General features: G+C 38.6%; 1 protein-coding gene across 3 annotated transcripts in view; it reads right to left on the bottom strand.

The window, feature by feature from the left end:
* Positions 1–15,975, bottom strand: part of slc12a2 (solute carrier family 12 member 2) — an 81,502-nt gene that overhangs the window by 48,232 nt on the left and 17,295 nt on the right. For 2 of the 3 annotated variants that reach the window (XM_051683526.1, XM_051683525.1), the window contains exons 2-4: positions 5,674–5,793; positions 1,410–1,485; positions 1,095–1,190 (exon numbers count right to left, since the gene is read on the bottom strand). In XM_051683526.1, coding sequence (XP_051539486.1) covers positions 1,095–1,190; positions 1,410–1,485; positions 5,674–5,793 — 292 coding nt within the window. Of the gene's footprint in view, positions 1–1,094; positions 1,191–1,409; positions 1,486–5,673; positions 5,794–15,975 lie in introns of those variants that run through there. The other variant, XM_051683527.1, reaches the window with a different exon arrangement.

Consider the following 15,975-nt stretch of genomic DNA (forward strand, 5'->3'; position numbering starts at 1 on the left):
TTTTTATTTTTGGACTTGTCTTTGGATTCTAGAGACTGTTGTGTGTGAAAATCCCAGGAGATCAGCAGTTACAGAAATACTTAAACCAACCCGTCTGGCACCAACAATCATCCATACAATTATCTAACCAGCCAATCGTGTGGCAGCAGTGAAATGCATAAAATCATGCAGATATGGGTCAGGAGCTTCAGTTAATGTTCAGATCAACCATCACAATGGGGAAAAAATTTGATCGGAGTGATTTGAACTGTGGCATGATTGTTGGTGTCAGATGGGCGCGCACAACAGTCTCTAGAATTTACTCAGAATGGTGCCAAAAACAAAAAAACATCCAGTGAGCTATTCTGGATGTTTTTTACTCAGAATGCTATTCTGAGATGCGGGTTGGTGCTGTTTTGGTGGCACGAAGGGGACCTATGCAATATTAGGCAGGTGCTTTTAATGTTGTGCTGATCGGTGTAAATATGAACTTGAGTGAAGAGTGTCATCACTAACGGCACCACTTATATGAGGCCCGACTGGGTGGCTCAACCAACAGCTTGAGTTTGGGGCGGGGCTTTCAGTTTTACTGACCAATGGAGGACTCGTTTAAAAACGAGTAATTACTTTTGTAATTCTGTTGGGTTCATCAAATACAGTTTTACTTTAAGGGGCAATATTTGTCCCCTAGATTTGATTTTCAGGAGCATTTTTTTTTTACCTTTATGAGGGCATATTTCTCTTCTAACCATTTAAAATATAAACAGTGTCTCATCAGTTATTGTGAAATACGTCAATTCTCAAAACTCAGAATTTATTATTTACCCTATGAAATAAACCATCATCAACTCATATTTATGCCATTATTTGTATGAATAGGACTATAATAGAATATTATGAACTATATCAGATGTTACAAATAACAAACTGAAGAATTTATTACAAGGGCATTTTTTTACCCCCACATTTTGAAATTCGGTGGCATATTTGTCCTTTTTGGTAGTGTTTTTGTCTCAAGCCCCCCTGAAGTTTGGACCCTGCTCAAAATAGTACCCAAAAAAAGAAAAAAAAAAAAAAAAAAAAAAACAGCATGCATACAGTGGCATAATTTTTACCTCCTCGTACAAAGCCGTTGGTTGCGATGGCAGAGGTCGAGCAGCCCGTGATGGAGGTCACAACAGTTGCCATTAAAACGATTAAACAGGAATACGCTGTGGACATAAAACATGAGCATCATCACTGGCTCATCTTAATCAAGAAAAACATTGAGTCTGGTATCATATGCAGTATATTCAGAGTTCTCGCAGTGCTGTTGCTAAATGAGCTCGTGTTTGAGAGTTGAGCGTCACATTCAGCGTGTGCCTGATACATGACTGTGGCTCGATGGAAACCGTAAGAGCTCATTCACACGGCCACCAAATCAAACCTACCGATTCCTGCCTGTCCCACGATCCATGTCATGCGTATGAAGAGCATCACACCCCATATGTTTAACATGCAGCGCACCTGCACAGAGGAACATGACAGAAACATTGAAAACCAAAGCCATTTGTCAAACCACATTCACTGGACATGAGCACAGGACAGGAACCCATCCACATTTAAAGGAATGTTCCAGGTTTCTTCGCTCTATCCACAGCATTGGTGGCATGATGCCATTACCACAGAGTAACTACTTTTCTAGGCGGATGAATTTCTGGTTACATGTTACGGATGTAATTCCTGTGGGTGGAGTTAGTTTCATGTGAACTGTCTGGCATTGTATCATGTAGGGCTGCTCAATTAATTGAAAAAGAATTACGAGAAAGAGATTACGTTTATAGCTGCCGCAATTAACTAACTGTGAAAACTGACGATTATATCATTACATTAAAGTTTACTCCTGTTGCGTCAGAGGTTTCCATTTACAACGCGTTTTTGCAGCTGTTCAGAATTCTATAAAATAGCAAAGGCCAATCAGAGATGCTTAAATTAGTCTATCAGTAATGACAACCAATCCTGCTGCATATATTTAAACAGTTTGATGCCCAGGGCCCGGTTGTAAGAAACCCCTTATTTAAGAAAAACCAACTGACACAAAGGGTTTCTTGAGAAATATTCTGGGTTCAATACAAGTTGAGCTGAATCGACAGCATTTGTGGCATAATGTTGATTATTACAAAAATGTATTTTGACTCGTCCCTCCTTTTTTTTTTTTTTTTTTTTTTTTTTTAAGAAAAGCAAAAATCTGTGTTCCGGTGAGTCACTTACAATGGAAGTGAATGGGGTCAATTTTTGAAGGCAGAAATTTGAAGCATATCATTTTATAAAAGCACTTACATGAATTCTTCTGTTAAAACTGTGTATTATTTAAGCTGTAAAGTGGTTTAAATCATCGTTTTTACACTCATTTTACAGATGTTACGGAACACTGTCATGGTCATGTAGTTGTAAAATTACAAAAACAGGAAAAAAGGTTAGTAAGCAGTTTTATCACACTAAAATCATGTTTACATCTTGTGTCTATACTTTTGAAACAGTGAGCATTTTAACATTTACGGATTGGCCCCCATTCACTTCCACTGTCTTTTTGCTATTTTTAAAGAAAAGGAGGGACGAGTCAAAATTAATTGTTTTGGTAATCAACATTATGCTACAAATGCTGCCGACTGAGCTTAACTTGTATTAAACCCAGAATATTCCTATGCATTAGATGCTTTACATTTCACATCTGTTCGCAGTGGCACATAAATATCAGTGCTGAAGAAACATCACCTGACATTTAATAAAAGAAGCTTATGAACAAAAGCAAAAAACATAGTCTTAATTTGGAATTATTTCGGATGTTACGTGTCGTGCAATGTAGACAGTAAATACACTCCAAACAAGCCTGTATTTATTGACAGCATTGGAGGCATGAAAAAACTAGAGCGCTCCCATTATAACCTGTTGATCAATTTGTGTGTAAATTCATTTAATAATTAAATTACAGGTTAGTTCTGTCATACAACTAAGTAGGCCCATGTAAAGTTGATTTTGGAGGTGTAGCCTACATAAAGAATATAGCATGAAGTTGACTAAATAGGGTTAGAAGGTAATATTTAATTTATCTTCTATTAAACAACATTAATAAACTGTGATTACAGTCTCAAGGAAAATAAACCAACAATGTGATTTTCTGCATAATTATGCAGCTCTACTAGCACGTGCCATGCGAAAGTCACAGGGTTTACCGGCTTTATTGCAGATATGTCATCATGACACCAACGTTGAAATATTGTATATAATTTACACAGAAAAGGTCAGTCAGCTATTCGTCACACTAGTCTAAATTTAACTTGTGTAATGTTGAAGTCTTATGCTTTAATTTTAAAAGTGTGTACTTCAACCTCGTGCAACCCCACGTCCACGTGTGGATATTGTATGTTGGCTTTGCTGTACACAACGCATAATTTAAATGAATTAAAACCCACTGAATACTGTTCACAACATTCTACACTGTCATTTAAGGGTTAAACGTCTGGTGCACCGCGTCACTTGAAACAACAGCATGCTGTCGGGACCTTATTCCCTCAAAAGTCGAAAAAACATGTTAGTTATATTGAATAACTTTGAACATTAAAACATCTGTGGGTCATTTAGCTTAATTTTAATATAAATTGTTATATTTTATTTTGTTATCGCTGTACAATACGGTTCTATTCATTAACATTAGTAAATGCATTCCTGTATATTTACTGTGCATTTTCACACTGAGAATAAATGAATTCATGCAAAAGCTGAATAATGTTGCTTTCAGAGCTTTCATATGGAGTTAGGATGAAAATAAGGTGCATTTCTAACTGTTCTGAGACCAGTGCAGACAGACAGCACACTGGAGGTTAAGTCATTCACTAAATAGGGAGCAAGGGTGCATCCTATATCTTTCTGTGCAGCTAAGTGCATTCAGTCCGATCAAAAGTTCAGTTTCAGGCTGCAGATGATGTTTGGACCGCTCCACATGTTTGACAGACATGGGGCAATGATAATAATCAGTACATAGATTCAGAATATATAATACTTTACTACTTTATTTGAACATGGTTGGCAGTGAATAGAAGATGCTGGCTATTATTTTGAATAAAAATTATTAATTCAGCTTTATATGTCTGTAATGTCTCAAAAACATGAATAACCAACACTCCTGGAAACATCAAACTATTTTATGGAAAAAAAAAAACAGACTTTCTATAGCTTGGTCCCACTGTACAAATATGTGGATATACATTAAGGAAAAAAAGGCTCTAGAATCTCGCTTGTTTATTAGGTGCTACTAGTTACAAATCCAAAAGTGAAATGCAAAATGCACACAGCAGTCACACTTGGGTCTCAGGAGATTAATGATTATTGCCTTTCCCGATAGATTTCCATAACAAGTGTATTACTGGTACCATGATGTTTAATTATTTTCTGCGGTGTTCAACATTGACACAAATGCATTCGATTGGGGGCCTGGGTAGCTCAGTGGTAAAAGACGCTGGCTACCACCCCTGAAGTTCGCTAGTTCGAATCCCAGGGTATGCTGAGTGACTCCAGCCAGGTCTCCTAAGCAACCAAATTGGCCCGGTTGCTAGGGAGGGTAGAGTCACATGGGGTAAACTCCTCATGGTCACTATAATATGGTTCGTTCTCGGTGGGGTGCGTGGCGAGTTGAGCGTAGATGCTGCAGTGGATGGTGTGAAGCCTCCGCCCGCGCCATGTCTCCATGGCAACACGCTCAACAAGCCACGTGATAAGATGCGTGGGTTGGCGGTCTCAGACATGGAGGCAGCTGGGATCCGTCCTCCGCCACCCGGATTGCGGCGAATCACTACACGACCACGAGGACTTAAAAGCACATTGGGAATTGGGCATTCCAAATTGGGAGAAAAAAAAAATATATATATATAAACAAATGCATTTGATGAAGCTGAACTCATACTGAACCCGGAACATCCCTTTAAACACATCCCTGAACACAATGCTGTTCGGATGGAATGGTTTCAAACATTGATTGAATTCCTGCCGTGGTTTGAAAGACACTTTGGATGAACATGGAATGAAGGACTGAATGAATCAACTTTCATCTCTTTCAGAACATTCCGTCTTGTACACCGTATGAGAAGCTGCTTGGTGTCAAACATTCAATAGACTGGGAAGGTGAACGTGAGGACAACTTAAGAAGAGGAAGACTTGTCAAAATATTGAGCAGGACACAATAAGCAGAGCTCGACTGTGAACCATAAAGCTTTAATTCCATGGAAATGAACCTGCTCTTGTGTGTGTGTCGGAACAGTTAGTGCGTTTGAGCAGAGCCACGTCTTGTCGAGAGTTTCAGCATATTAAACATTACAACCGCGTGATAATTTCACATTCAGCCTCTAATAGGAGCTACGAGCAGGAGAACATGACAAACTAATAAAAGAGCAATTATCACTGACAACAGAGAATTCACATTCACTGTCAACATTCCATTCATTCCATCTGTGATTCTGCCACTTTAAAAGAACACTGAAGTAAATTAGCTGCAGATTTCCACAGTATTGTGCATAAAATGAGTAAATGTCTCCTTTTTTCAGTATGTTACGTTTTATGTTTGTCAGTAGGATCATCTTTAAATGTTAAACCTGTTCCCATGATTGTGTAGTAACCTCACTATTGTGCTGCTGCTGATATTTTCTGTGTTGAATGTCTCACCAGCACTCCTTTAATCCAGCCGAACTTCACGACTCCTTTCGATTCAGATGCCTCTTTGGCTGCGGCCTCCTCAGCAGGTGTCAACTCCTCACCGTTAGCAAAACCATCTTCAAACGGCTCCTACAATCACACATCAAATATACACATTAATACATAAAAACTAAATTAACTGGAAACGAAATAGTTGTGGGCTAAAACTGGTCAAAAACACATCAAATAACATTTTTGTTGATTTGTGACATTTTCATGACAATTAAGCACATTTCATCCCAATTGTCTTTATTGTAAAGCAAAACCACAATATTTTACTTAAATTGTGAAGTCCACTAACACGTTAAATTGTGATATGACCTTTTTCGCCTCAGTGCTGTTGCATAAACTCACATGTGGCATTCCCTAGACTTTAGAGCAAATTTGTTAAACCATCCCTTCATCTTTAAATGGCACAGTTATTTGTCCTTGTATTTGTTAAAGGTCAAACACAGGAAGTGTCCCTCCTCTGCAGAAACAATGACATGACGAACACAGATCCCCCCGCCCAAAAAACTCCCCATTACAGCTGCGGGGTGCAAATGACCCAGCCTGGCCATACACACACTTTACAATGACAGTGTGTGAAGTTTACTACATCCTGTAAGACACACACAGTTCACACACATGTAAATGTGCAAATAATCAATAAATACAGCAAAAAGATAAAAATACATTAAAACATAAAATAAAAAAAATAAATAATTCTATACAAGATTCTTTAACTGTATTTGTGTTAAAAATTCTAAATGTTTTCCAGGTGACCCTGTACTCAACACGTCCTTCAAAATATTATCTGAAAAGAAACATTGCCTAATTACATTAAAAGCAGAACAGAATAAAAGAATATGTTTCACAGTCAAAGTAATATTCCAATGCTGACACTTCAATAAAAACCAATGTGTCAGTCTAGTATGTCCTAAGCGACACCTTGTGTGCACCACTTGATCATGTCTAGATTTCAAAGAATGAATGACTCTTTTGCCAACCACAGGATTACTTTCAAATAATTTGTTATCGTCACATTCTTCCCATTCCGCTTGCCATTTGTTTAATATGTAAGAGTTCAACAAGGCCTTGAGGTCTGAAGGTGGAATCTGACACCTTATTTTTGTTGTTAGGGCCTCTTCAGCAGCAATATCTGCTTGTCCATTGCCAAAAAGACCACTATGGCCAGGAATCCAATAAATGTGCAGTTGTTGGTATGGAAAAAGCAAAGAGGCGCTCAATAGAAATGTATAAGTGCCGCGGGCCGATATTGACTTTTGTTAGCCGCGGCTCAATGTCAGCATACAGCGTAGAGGACAAACGCACAGAATGAAAACCTCATTATCTCCAGCGATGATGAAATCACGTCAGATGATCAGATGAAGTGTTTGGAGGTCTCCTGTCCTCACCTGCTCATTTCTTCAGGATATTCTCTCCAGCTGAAGTTCACGTGAAGCTCGCATCCTCTTACGTGTCCTTCAGCTAATGAGAGAGTGTTGATGGATTCATATAGATCACAATGAGTGGAGTTTATTGATGACCGATGGCTTAAGGACATACTGTATTACTGCATGACTTCAAACCACTTTATTTTTCCCACCAAATTACAAAATCACCATGACTTTTAATCTGCAATGAATAGCGTTGAAAGATGCAACTTGAATGTTTCAAAATGACTCTCAACGTTCACTTCCATTAACAGTTCTTGAATGAAGATGCATTTTTCCACCGATGTGAACGGAACACGTTCTAAAACACTCACACTAGCTGGGTTTACTTTTTTGGGAGATTGTATTAAAAAAAAAAAAAAAAAAAAAAACTCCAAAATCATCTTTATTTTTTTTTTTTTTACACATTTCCTTGAGGTAGATTTTTTATATTGATAAAATGTGCATAAACTACAATGGAAAAACATAGAATTTATCTTGAAACAGATGTGCATCAAAAGTCATGTGAATACATAATTCGATCAGAGAACATCATTAGTATCTGCCACTGAACACTAGCAAACAGGAAGTCCGTCAGAGCGTTTGAGTCATTCATTTTTATTTTCTCCCCTTTTCTCCCCAATTTGGAATGCCCAATTCCCAATGCGCTCCAAGTCCTCATGGTGGCATAGTGACTCGCCTCAATCTGGGTGGCGGAGGACGAATCTCAGTTGCCTCCACGTCTGAGACCATCAATCCGTACATCTTATCACATGGCTTGTTAAGCGTGTTACTGTGGAGACGTAGAGCGTGTATTCTCCACGGCATCCACACACAACTCACCACGCGTCCTGTGCATGTTCTCTCACTCGTGGCGTGCGCAGGAAAATGTCCTCTCGCTAGACAAGCAAATTCAACAAAGTAGTTATGAAATCACTTCGGTGGTGGTGCGGGAATTGGATTTCCAAACGTTTGAAAGTCCCTATGGATGTTTTCACATTTGAGTCTTCTTTAAATCTGTGCATGCTTGTACGTTATTTTCCCGCCAAGTGGGCTTTTTCAAGTGCAGGATAGTCGCCTGAGGTGAGTCAAGTCCCGTCAATCACCAGACCATGTCGACGTGTTCATTTTGCTCATCCAAAAATGAGGTGCCGACTACTTAACGTGTTAAACTATCTTTTATTCTGTGTGCACGTCATGTTTAGAATACATTAGGTTTATTGTAGGCTACATCACAGGCCTATTTTTTCTATCCTATAGCTATTTTGTTTTTTACATCTTAACTGTTCTTGATTAATGTTCTTTACAGAACAGCTGTCATATTAGATCAATGGTTAATGCATGACCACATCTCTTGAAATACGTGCAACTTTTCATCTTAGCCTAACTGTTCATTATTTTCAACATTGCCCTGACTGTTTTAATATGTTAAGTAACTTTTACTTGGTGATTTCCATTTAGAACAGGCTTTTAATGGTTGTTCCTCTGATCCTGCACTTTTCATTTAATTGTTTTCAATAAATATGTCTGTTAAATATTTGCTAATGTTGATTCAGTGAATGCGTGTCATGTTCTATATTTAAATGTACAATGATCATAATTCAAGGCGAGCACGTCGCAGATGAATGACCCTTCAGTGGAATTTAGCTTCGGATTTGGAATAGATGAAGTATTTAAAATGTTTTTGTTTTTTTTACCGTTTTCTGAAGGTTGATTTCTTTTTGGACTAGTCGACTTAAAAATTTCCATTTAAACGTCAGTGAAATTAGTCGTTCAGCACATCCCTTCTTTCGAGAGGAAACGTCTTATAAACGTAAACCTTTCTAAAAGGTTTAACAATCTTTAACAAAAACAAAAAAAAGTTTCTTTCTGCTAAACGACCTCAAAATAATGTCTATTTCTCATCAGGGGGTGCACACCCTTCAGCTCAGACACAGAAACAAACTGATGTACATATGAATATTATTCATGTTTTTAATGTATTATACATATAATACTATTTTGGAAATATGTAATTAAATATGTAAGTCACTGACCTTATTACCAATGCTGTACACAACTTTTTGAACTAAAAAGGTAATTCAGTTAACATAATACATTTGTAATTCAGTTAAACCCAACACTGGAAATGTGATGTGAGATAAAGACTGGACGCCGTGAAATAACAAAGACAAAAACACAAAGAGCCGCTCTGCTCTTTAACTCTTTCATCATTCTACTAACAAACAAATTTCTTCCCGTTCTGATTTTCTCTGTTTTGTGTGATAAAAGCTGCTTTAACAAACACTAAACACAGGGGCCTTGGTAGCTCAGTGGAAAAAGACGCTGGCTACCACCCCTGGAGTTCGCTAGTTTGAATCCCAGGGTGTGCTGAGTGACTCCAGCCAGGTCTCCTAAGCAACCAAAATTGGCCCGGTTGCTAGGGAGGGTAGAGTCACGTGGGGTAACCTCCTCATGGTCACTATAATGTGGTTCGTTCTCGGAGGGGTGCGTGGTGAGGGTGGCGTGAAGCCTCCACACACGCTATGTCTCCGTGGCAACGTGCTCAACAAGCCACGATAAGATGTGTGGGTTGACGGTCTCAGACGTGGAGGCAGCTGGGATTCGTCCTCCGCCACCCGGACTGAGGCGAATCACTACACGACCACAAGGACTTAAAAACGCACTGGGAATTGGGCATTCCAAATTGGGTGAAAAAGGAGAAAAATCCCCTCATCAGAGTCCACCTGTGTTTAGCCAAACGTTCATTGTAATGAGAGCCATGATGTTAAGTTTTCACATTTCTGTTCAATTAATTCATTTTTTTTCTTCAAACGCCGGTGTGTGTTGACAATATAAGAGCAGGTGATAACAGGATCTCAGGACACGCAAGTTGATGTGGACAGAGGAGACTCATAAATTAGAAATGAGCATGGACCGTTGGCATGTGGTAAGGGCAAAGGGTCGAAGTGACACATGACCCGTCAGTCAGCGTGAGCGTGAGTGTACCTGCACTACAGAAGATCAGCAGCGAGCGCGCGGGGTTCAGATGGTGACGAGCGGCAGATGAACATGCCACTTTGTGTGCAAGAGCTTTTCAACAACTTGCCATCAAAGAGACACGTGAAACACTACACTGCAGAAAACAATGTTCTCTTCTACAAACCTGCACAATCTGTAACTTACATTTACTACAAGAGTAACACAACCAGATTGTGACGAGGAGGAGGGCGTGGCCAGGCCGTTAGGGTGCACGGCCAGCGTGGAGTCAACTAATCAGTGGGAGAGAGCGATAAAGGGGAGCCGAAGACGCCAGTCTGGGAGAGAGACACATGCGGCCGCTGTGTGTGTGTGCACACGCGTGCGTGCATCTATGTGTGTTTTATGTTGTTTTAAGTTGAGTTTATGTCATTAAAGTTTACGTTGACTGTTTTTTATTGTTATTTTTTATTTCATATTTAAATCAGATTATGGGGTGGAGAGCACAAACGTTTTTCTAGTTTTAAAGGGGGGCTTGACCAAAAAAGAAAAAAAAAAAAAAAAAAAAAACACTTGTGAAGTGTATCTAAATGACTAGGGGTTTTGAAATAAAATGGCTTAATGATGATAGCAGAAAAGAAACATGTTTTTCTTTTAAATAATGAATTGTTTACAGTAAGACCAGAAAAGTGTATTAAGAAAATCCACTTTGATTTCACGTTGACTCCATGATGCGTTTCTTTCACTTCGGGCACTTTAATACTGCAGCTGTTGATTTTCATTCAAATGAACAGATTCCACTCTTTTTTCTTCTTTTTGTTCATAAAAGTCACATTAAAACTGGCTCAGAAACTTTTACCCGGTCTTCATGTATTTTTGGTGCTTTTCAAATGTCTTTTATGTTTAGAATTGACTGTTTTAGTCTTGTCCCAGACACAGACATTCAATATTAAATTATGAAAATACATTATAAAAATATGATTTATCACATGTTTAAAAACTATGATCATCTAAACAGAGTTTAACATGAACCATATCAATATTTGTTTGAAAATGCTGTCTAACAATGTCAAAAATTACGACTGTCTCGCAGTTGTGGTGTCATTTCCACACCAAACAATTTCACCCGTAATAAAGTTGTTCAAAAGTGTGTGCTTGAGGTGAAATATGAGACAAAACAAAAATCAAGGCAAATATCACTTGTGAGCAGATTATTTTTATCAATCAAGCTGTAATTTTGTCAAATTATAAAAATAAAAAAAAAGTGTGAAAATATGATTTAATTGTATTTAGGATACATCAAATGTTATGAAATGAGCTATTAAAAATGTCATTTCAATCATCGTCATTTTGAAATGACAGATCTCCTGTGATGAATGTACAGACACTGCAGACAAATGAAATAAAACTAGTGAGGGTGTGAAAAATGTTTTAACGATCCTTTGCCGTCTAGAAGTCCACAGTGTTGAAAGTGCCTGAAGCTGAAGAAACACGATTCTTTAAAACATCAATCTAAAGGTCTCCTCTATAAGTGTACTTCAGCAAGGTCATGTGTTTGGACTATTCTGCTGGTTCTTGAAATGGAAAGAGAGATTATGGTGAGCTTATCCTGAACTTGTACTGATTTCCATCTGTTTGCCAACATCAGAGTGGTACAGTCATCATGAACAATGCAAACACTGTGCAGACACTCACACTTCATACAGAGCCACTTAAGAACATTATAATGCCAACTGCATTCCTGGCAGCCAATGTTCACTCCATGATGCCATGACTGAGTAAATTAAATTTAACAACCCAGGGCACAACAGCAGTGCTGCATGTTCACACACACAGCTACATAATGATGGCCATGATTGGGAGGATATGGGAAACCGTTTCCTTTAGGATGCCCTTAGTCATGCATTTCCTGTATTTCGGTAATGACTGTGTTAAGATCAATTTGACCTGAATTTTTAAATCTAGCCAAACCCAGAACTGCTGGTGGAGCAGCCACATTAAATCACATGACCATTCTGAGCTAAATCATACAGTCGCGGAGCAAACTCAGGGCATTGGGACGACAACTTGAAGAAACAGAATTTTTTTTTTTCAAACTGACAACTCAACACCCCGAGGACGAAGGAAGCTCTCCCACTTCCTGAAAAGGCCTTTCAATGTGTGTAATAATAGCATTGAATATCAATACAGATTGTTCAATTCCAACTGAACAATTCGATTCAGATTTAGAATAATTTGTGTATATTTAAGTTACAATATCCATTTTGCTTCCATATGGAAGCAGTTTGATGAATCTTAACACCAATTTCAATACCACAACAAAACACTAAATAATTTGAGTAAACATTGTGTTTCAAGTTCAAATAATTATTCAAGACAAGTAAACACTTGGTAAGAAGAAGAAAACAAATTACAAGCAATAGAATAAACAGAACAAACATACAAATTAGGAAAATTTGCTATAAAAATGTATAAGAAAAATGAAGAAAAGTTTTTAGCAGCAGTACCAAGTATTCAATACTCAGAAATTGAAAAAAAGTCATGAAGTGTAACAAAACTACTTAAAGGGATAGTTCACCCAAACATGAAAATTCTCTCATTATTTACTCACCCTCATTATATCCCAGGTGTGTATGTCTTTTTCTTCACCAGAACACATTTTAAGAAAAATATCTCAGCTCAGTAGGTCCTTATAATGCAAGTGATGGAGATTTCTCTTTTGAAGCACCAAAAATCACAGACAGTCAGCATAAACGTCATCCATACAACTCCAGCGGTTAAATTAATATCTTCTAAAGCAATACGATCACTGAGGACCATATGGCGGTGTATTCGGGAGCCAGCAAGCCTTCTTCCTCTTCTCTCACTCTTTCTCTCTCCCCCTTTTTCTCTCCTCCATCCCCCTCTCCTTCCCCCCGTCCTGTTCCGGTTCCCCGGAAACGGGGATATTCACAATTACCCTTTAGTGCCCGTCACTACTCAATTCAAAGGCATAGAATAGAGGCAGCGGTTACTCCCCGCTTCACCCATCCACTAATTTTGGGTATGAATTGGCCAGAATTTACAACTTTGTTGAGGGGAATTTGTGTGGATGGGTCCTGTAATAAAGTGTATCGGTGTGGGGTGCAATTAGCTGGCTGGAGAGGCGGTGCTGGGGCCATCTACATCAGCTTCATGTCAGGATGACGCAAGGGAGGATCCCCTGCAGGGGATTTCTCTCTGGAGCAGACGCAAGACGAGGGAGTCTGTGATGATGGGGGCGTGGCCGAGCAAACATCTGTAGATGAGTCTGGGAGAGTGGGAACGGTAAGGATTGACACCTGTGGGAAATTATCTCTAACAGCTGTTTGTGTTGGCAGTGAGAGCTGTGAGGGATAAAAGTGGCAGTCCAGATTGCCGGAGGGGAGAGAGAGCTACGCTTCAAACACCTGAGTGTGTGTGTGTGCGCATTTAAGTGTGTGCTGAAAAGCCACGTTATTCATTGCAAATAAACGTCTTCATTGAGAAAAGAATAAGCCGAGTCCCACTTCCTTCTTCCGACAGATCCACTGACTTGTTACAATCACTTTTGGTGTGAAAAAGATAAATATTTAAAGTACTTTTTTTTAACTCTAAATCATGCTTCCGGTCAGTAGCGGTATGTGCATGTAACGTAATCGCATTGGCATTTGAAACATGTGAGAACTGAGGCACGCGAGTCACAGCCGGACGAGCAGCGCTGTTTACAAGTGAGAAAGAGGAACGCTGTACAGTAGCTTCGTAGTCTTTACTCACAGTGGTGAGTTTGTATGCTTATCCTGGATGTCTCAACCGAGAGGAGAATGTGAGATTATGTCCGTATCATGGAGACAAGAACACGTCACATGAGAGACCGCGTGATCTCCACCTCCTCATGAAGCTTACCCTAACGTTGGATTATAGTTAAAAAGTAGTTAAATATTATTATTTTTATTTATTTTTTTCACACCAAAAGTGAGAGTCACTTTAGAAGACATTAATTTAACCGCTGGAGTTGTATGGATGATGTTTATGCTGACTGTGTGATTTTTGGAGCTTCAAAAGAGAAATATACATTCACTTGCATTTTAAGGACCTACTGAGCTGAGATATTTTACTATTTTTCTTCAAATGTGTTCTGGTGAAGAAAGAAAGTCATATACGCCTGGATATCATGAGGGTGAGTAAATAATGAGAATTTTTATCTTTGTGTGAACTATCCCTTTAAAAGGTGCATTCAGTAATTTGTTTCTCATTAAAAAAAAAAAGTTTCTTAAAGAAAAGAATGGTAATTTTGAAACGCATGTATAAAATCATGAGCACTCACATGAGATGACGACCCCAGTCATATCAGTAACCTTATAAAAGTTGTTTATTTTACATGGAGAGGGTCCCTTCATGGGGGCTGCCATGTTATGATCACATAACCAGCTGAATCCTACTCGCTTAATCTCAGTAACTGTCTTGCTATTGGACACTTTCACTCTTGGATTAAATGAATCATGACTGACTGTGAATAGTGAATTACTACAGTGACATCTGAAACAGAAAACTATTGCCTTTCACACCTGTCAGTGTGAGACCAAGATGACGTAAACCGAAAAACGACAAATTTAAATTACAGATCCTTCACTGTATGATTAGAATACATTAATACTGCTAATGTATTATAATAAATCCAGCCAAGAGCAGCAAGTAGTTTTCTTATTGTTTGATTAATATTAACAACAGGTCTATTGTCATACTTTGTCCAACTGTATACGTTTACTTTAGACATAAAATGACTGTCTTTACATTAATACCTCAGTAAGACACGCGCACGAGCACATACAAGCCGTCTGACAGTCAAACAGTGTAAGGGTACAGAAATGAGGAAATAAAGGGATCTTTGTCCATATTTGTGCAGTTTCTCTCTCTCTCTTTTCCTTTTGGCCTGTTAACAAGATCAAGCAGTGGTTGTCTTGTACACCCCTCACATAAAGATAAACATCAATCTTGGGATTTTAAGAATTGATATTGCGATCAATTTAATGCGATCAAAGAATATTGTGATTAATTGGATTGTTTTGTTTTTTTACCCAGCCCTACGTAATATGATGCTTCATGAATTCTTTCAGTTTGTTATGGAATGCCACTGGACAACATTGAACGTTGGAGTTCCACCACCAGAAGAGGGGATGTACACTAGGTATGGTTATCAAGTAATTTTGTAGTCAAGCTAAAAAAAAAAAAAAAAAAGAAATCGATTACAAGTAAATAAAAATGTAAGTTAAAAGTATGACACATACATGAATCTTGTATTTTGTTTCATTCACAAATGTTACCAAGAACAGTTTCAAAATAAGTGAACTTCAGCAAACTATGCTTTTTAAATAAAAAAAATAAATGAACCATATGCATTAATATGGGGGGGGGGGGGCGGTGATGACCGTCTACATAACATGGTTTTTCCTGCAAAGCAAATTTTATGACAAAGCGCTGAAAGCAAGATGAATAAGCACTAAATATGCTTCTCATGTGGTAAGTGGATGTGCGCAGGGTGACTGAAGACTGGCATCGCTGTATCCTGTAGCACGTGCGCGCCCGTCAACCAGGCTTCCATCGATATGCGAGCTCCGGTAACAGGATAGCACAGAGCGGATCACATGCGCGATTAAACTGGGTTTCCCTCGATATCATGGTGCATAACAAACCAAACGCGACCCATTGGAATTCTACATGAGAATTGTCTATTTTAAAGCGCTACAGAGCAACTCAACCATTTCAAACAGCTACAGCACATTCTGAACAGCACTGACGAGGGAAATAGAAACACCTGCACCAACACCAATTACAAGACTTTTCATATCTACACATAAACACCCTTACTAACATTTATCACAGTAAACTTAAATAGAGTTTG

The sequence above is a fragment of the Myxocyprinus asiaticus genome, chromosome 42 (assembly GCF_019703515.2).
Source record: "Myxocyprinus asiaticus isolate MX2 ecotype Aquarium Trade chromosome 42, UBuf_Myxa_2, whole genome shotgun sequence".
NCBI classification, from domain to species: Eukaryota; Metazoa; Chordata; class Actinopteri; order Cypriniformes; family Catostomidae; genus Myxocyprinus; species Myxocyprinus asiaticus.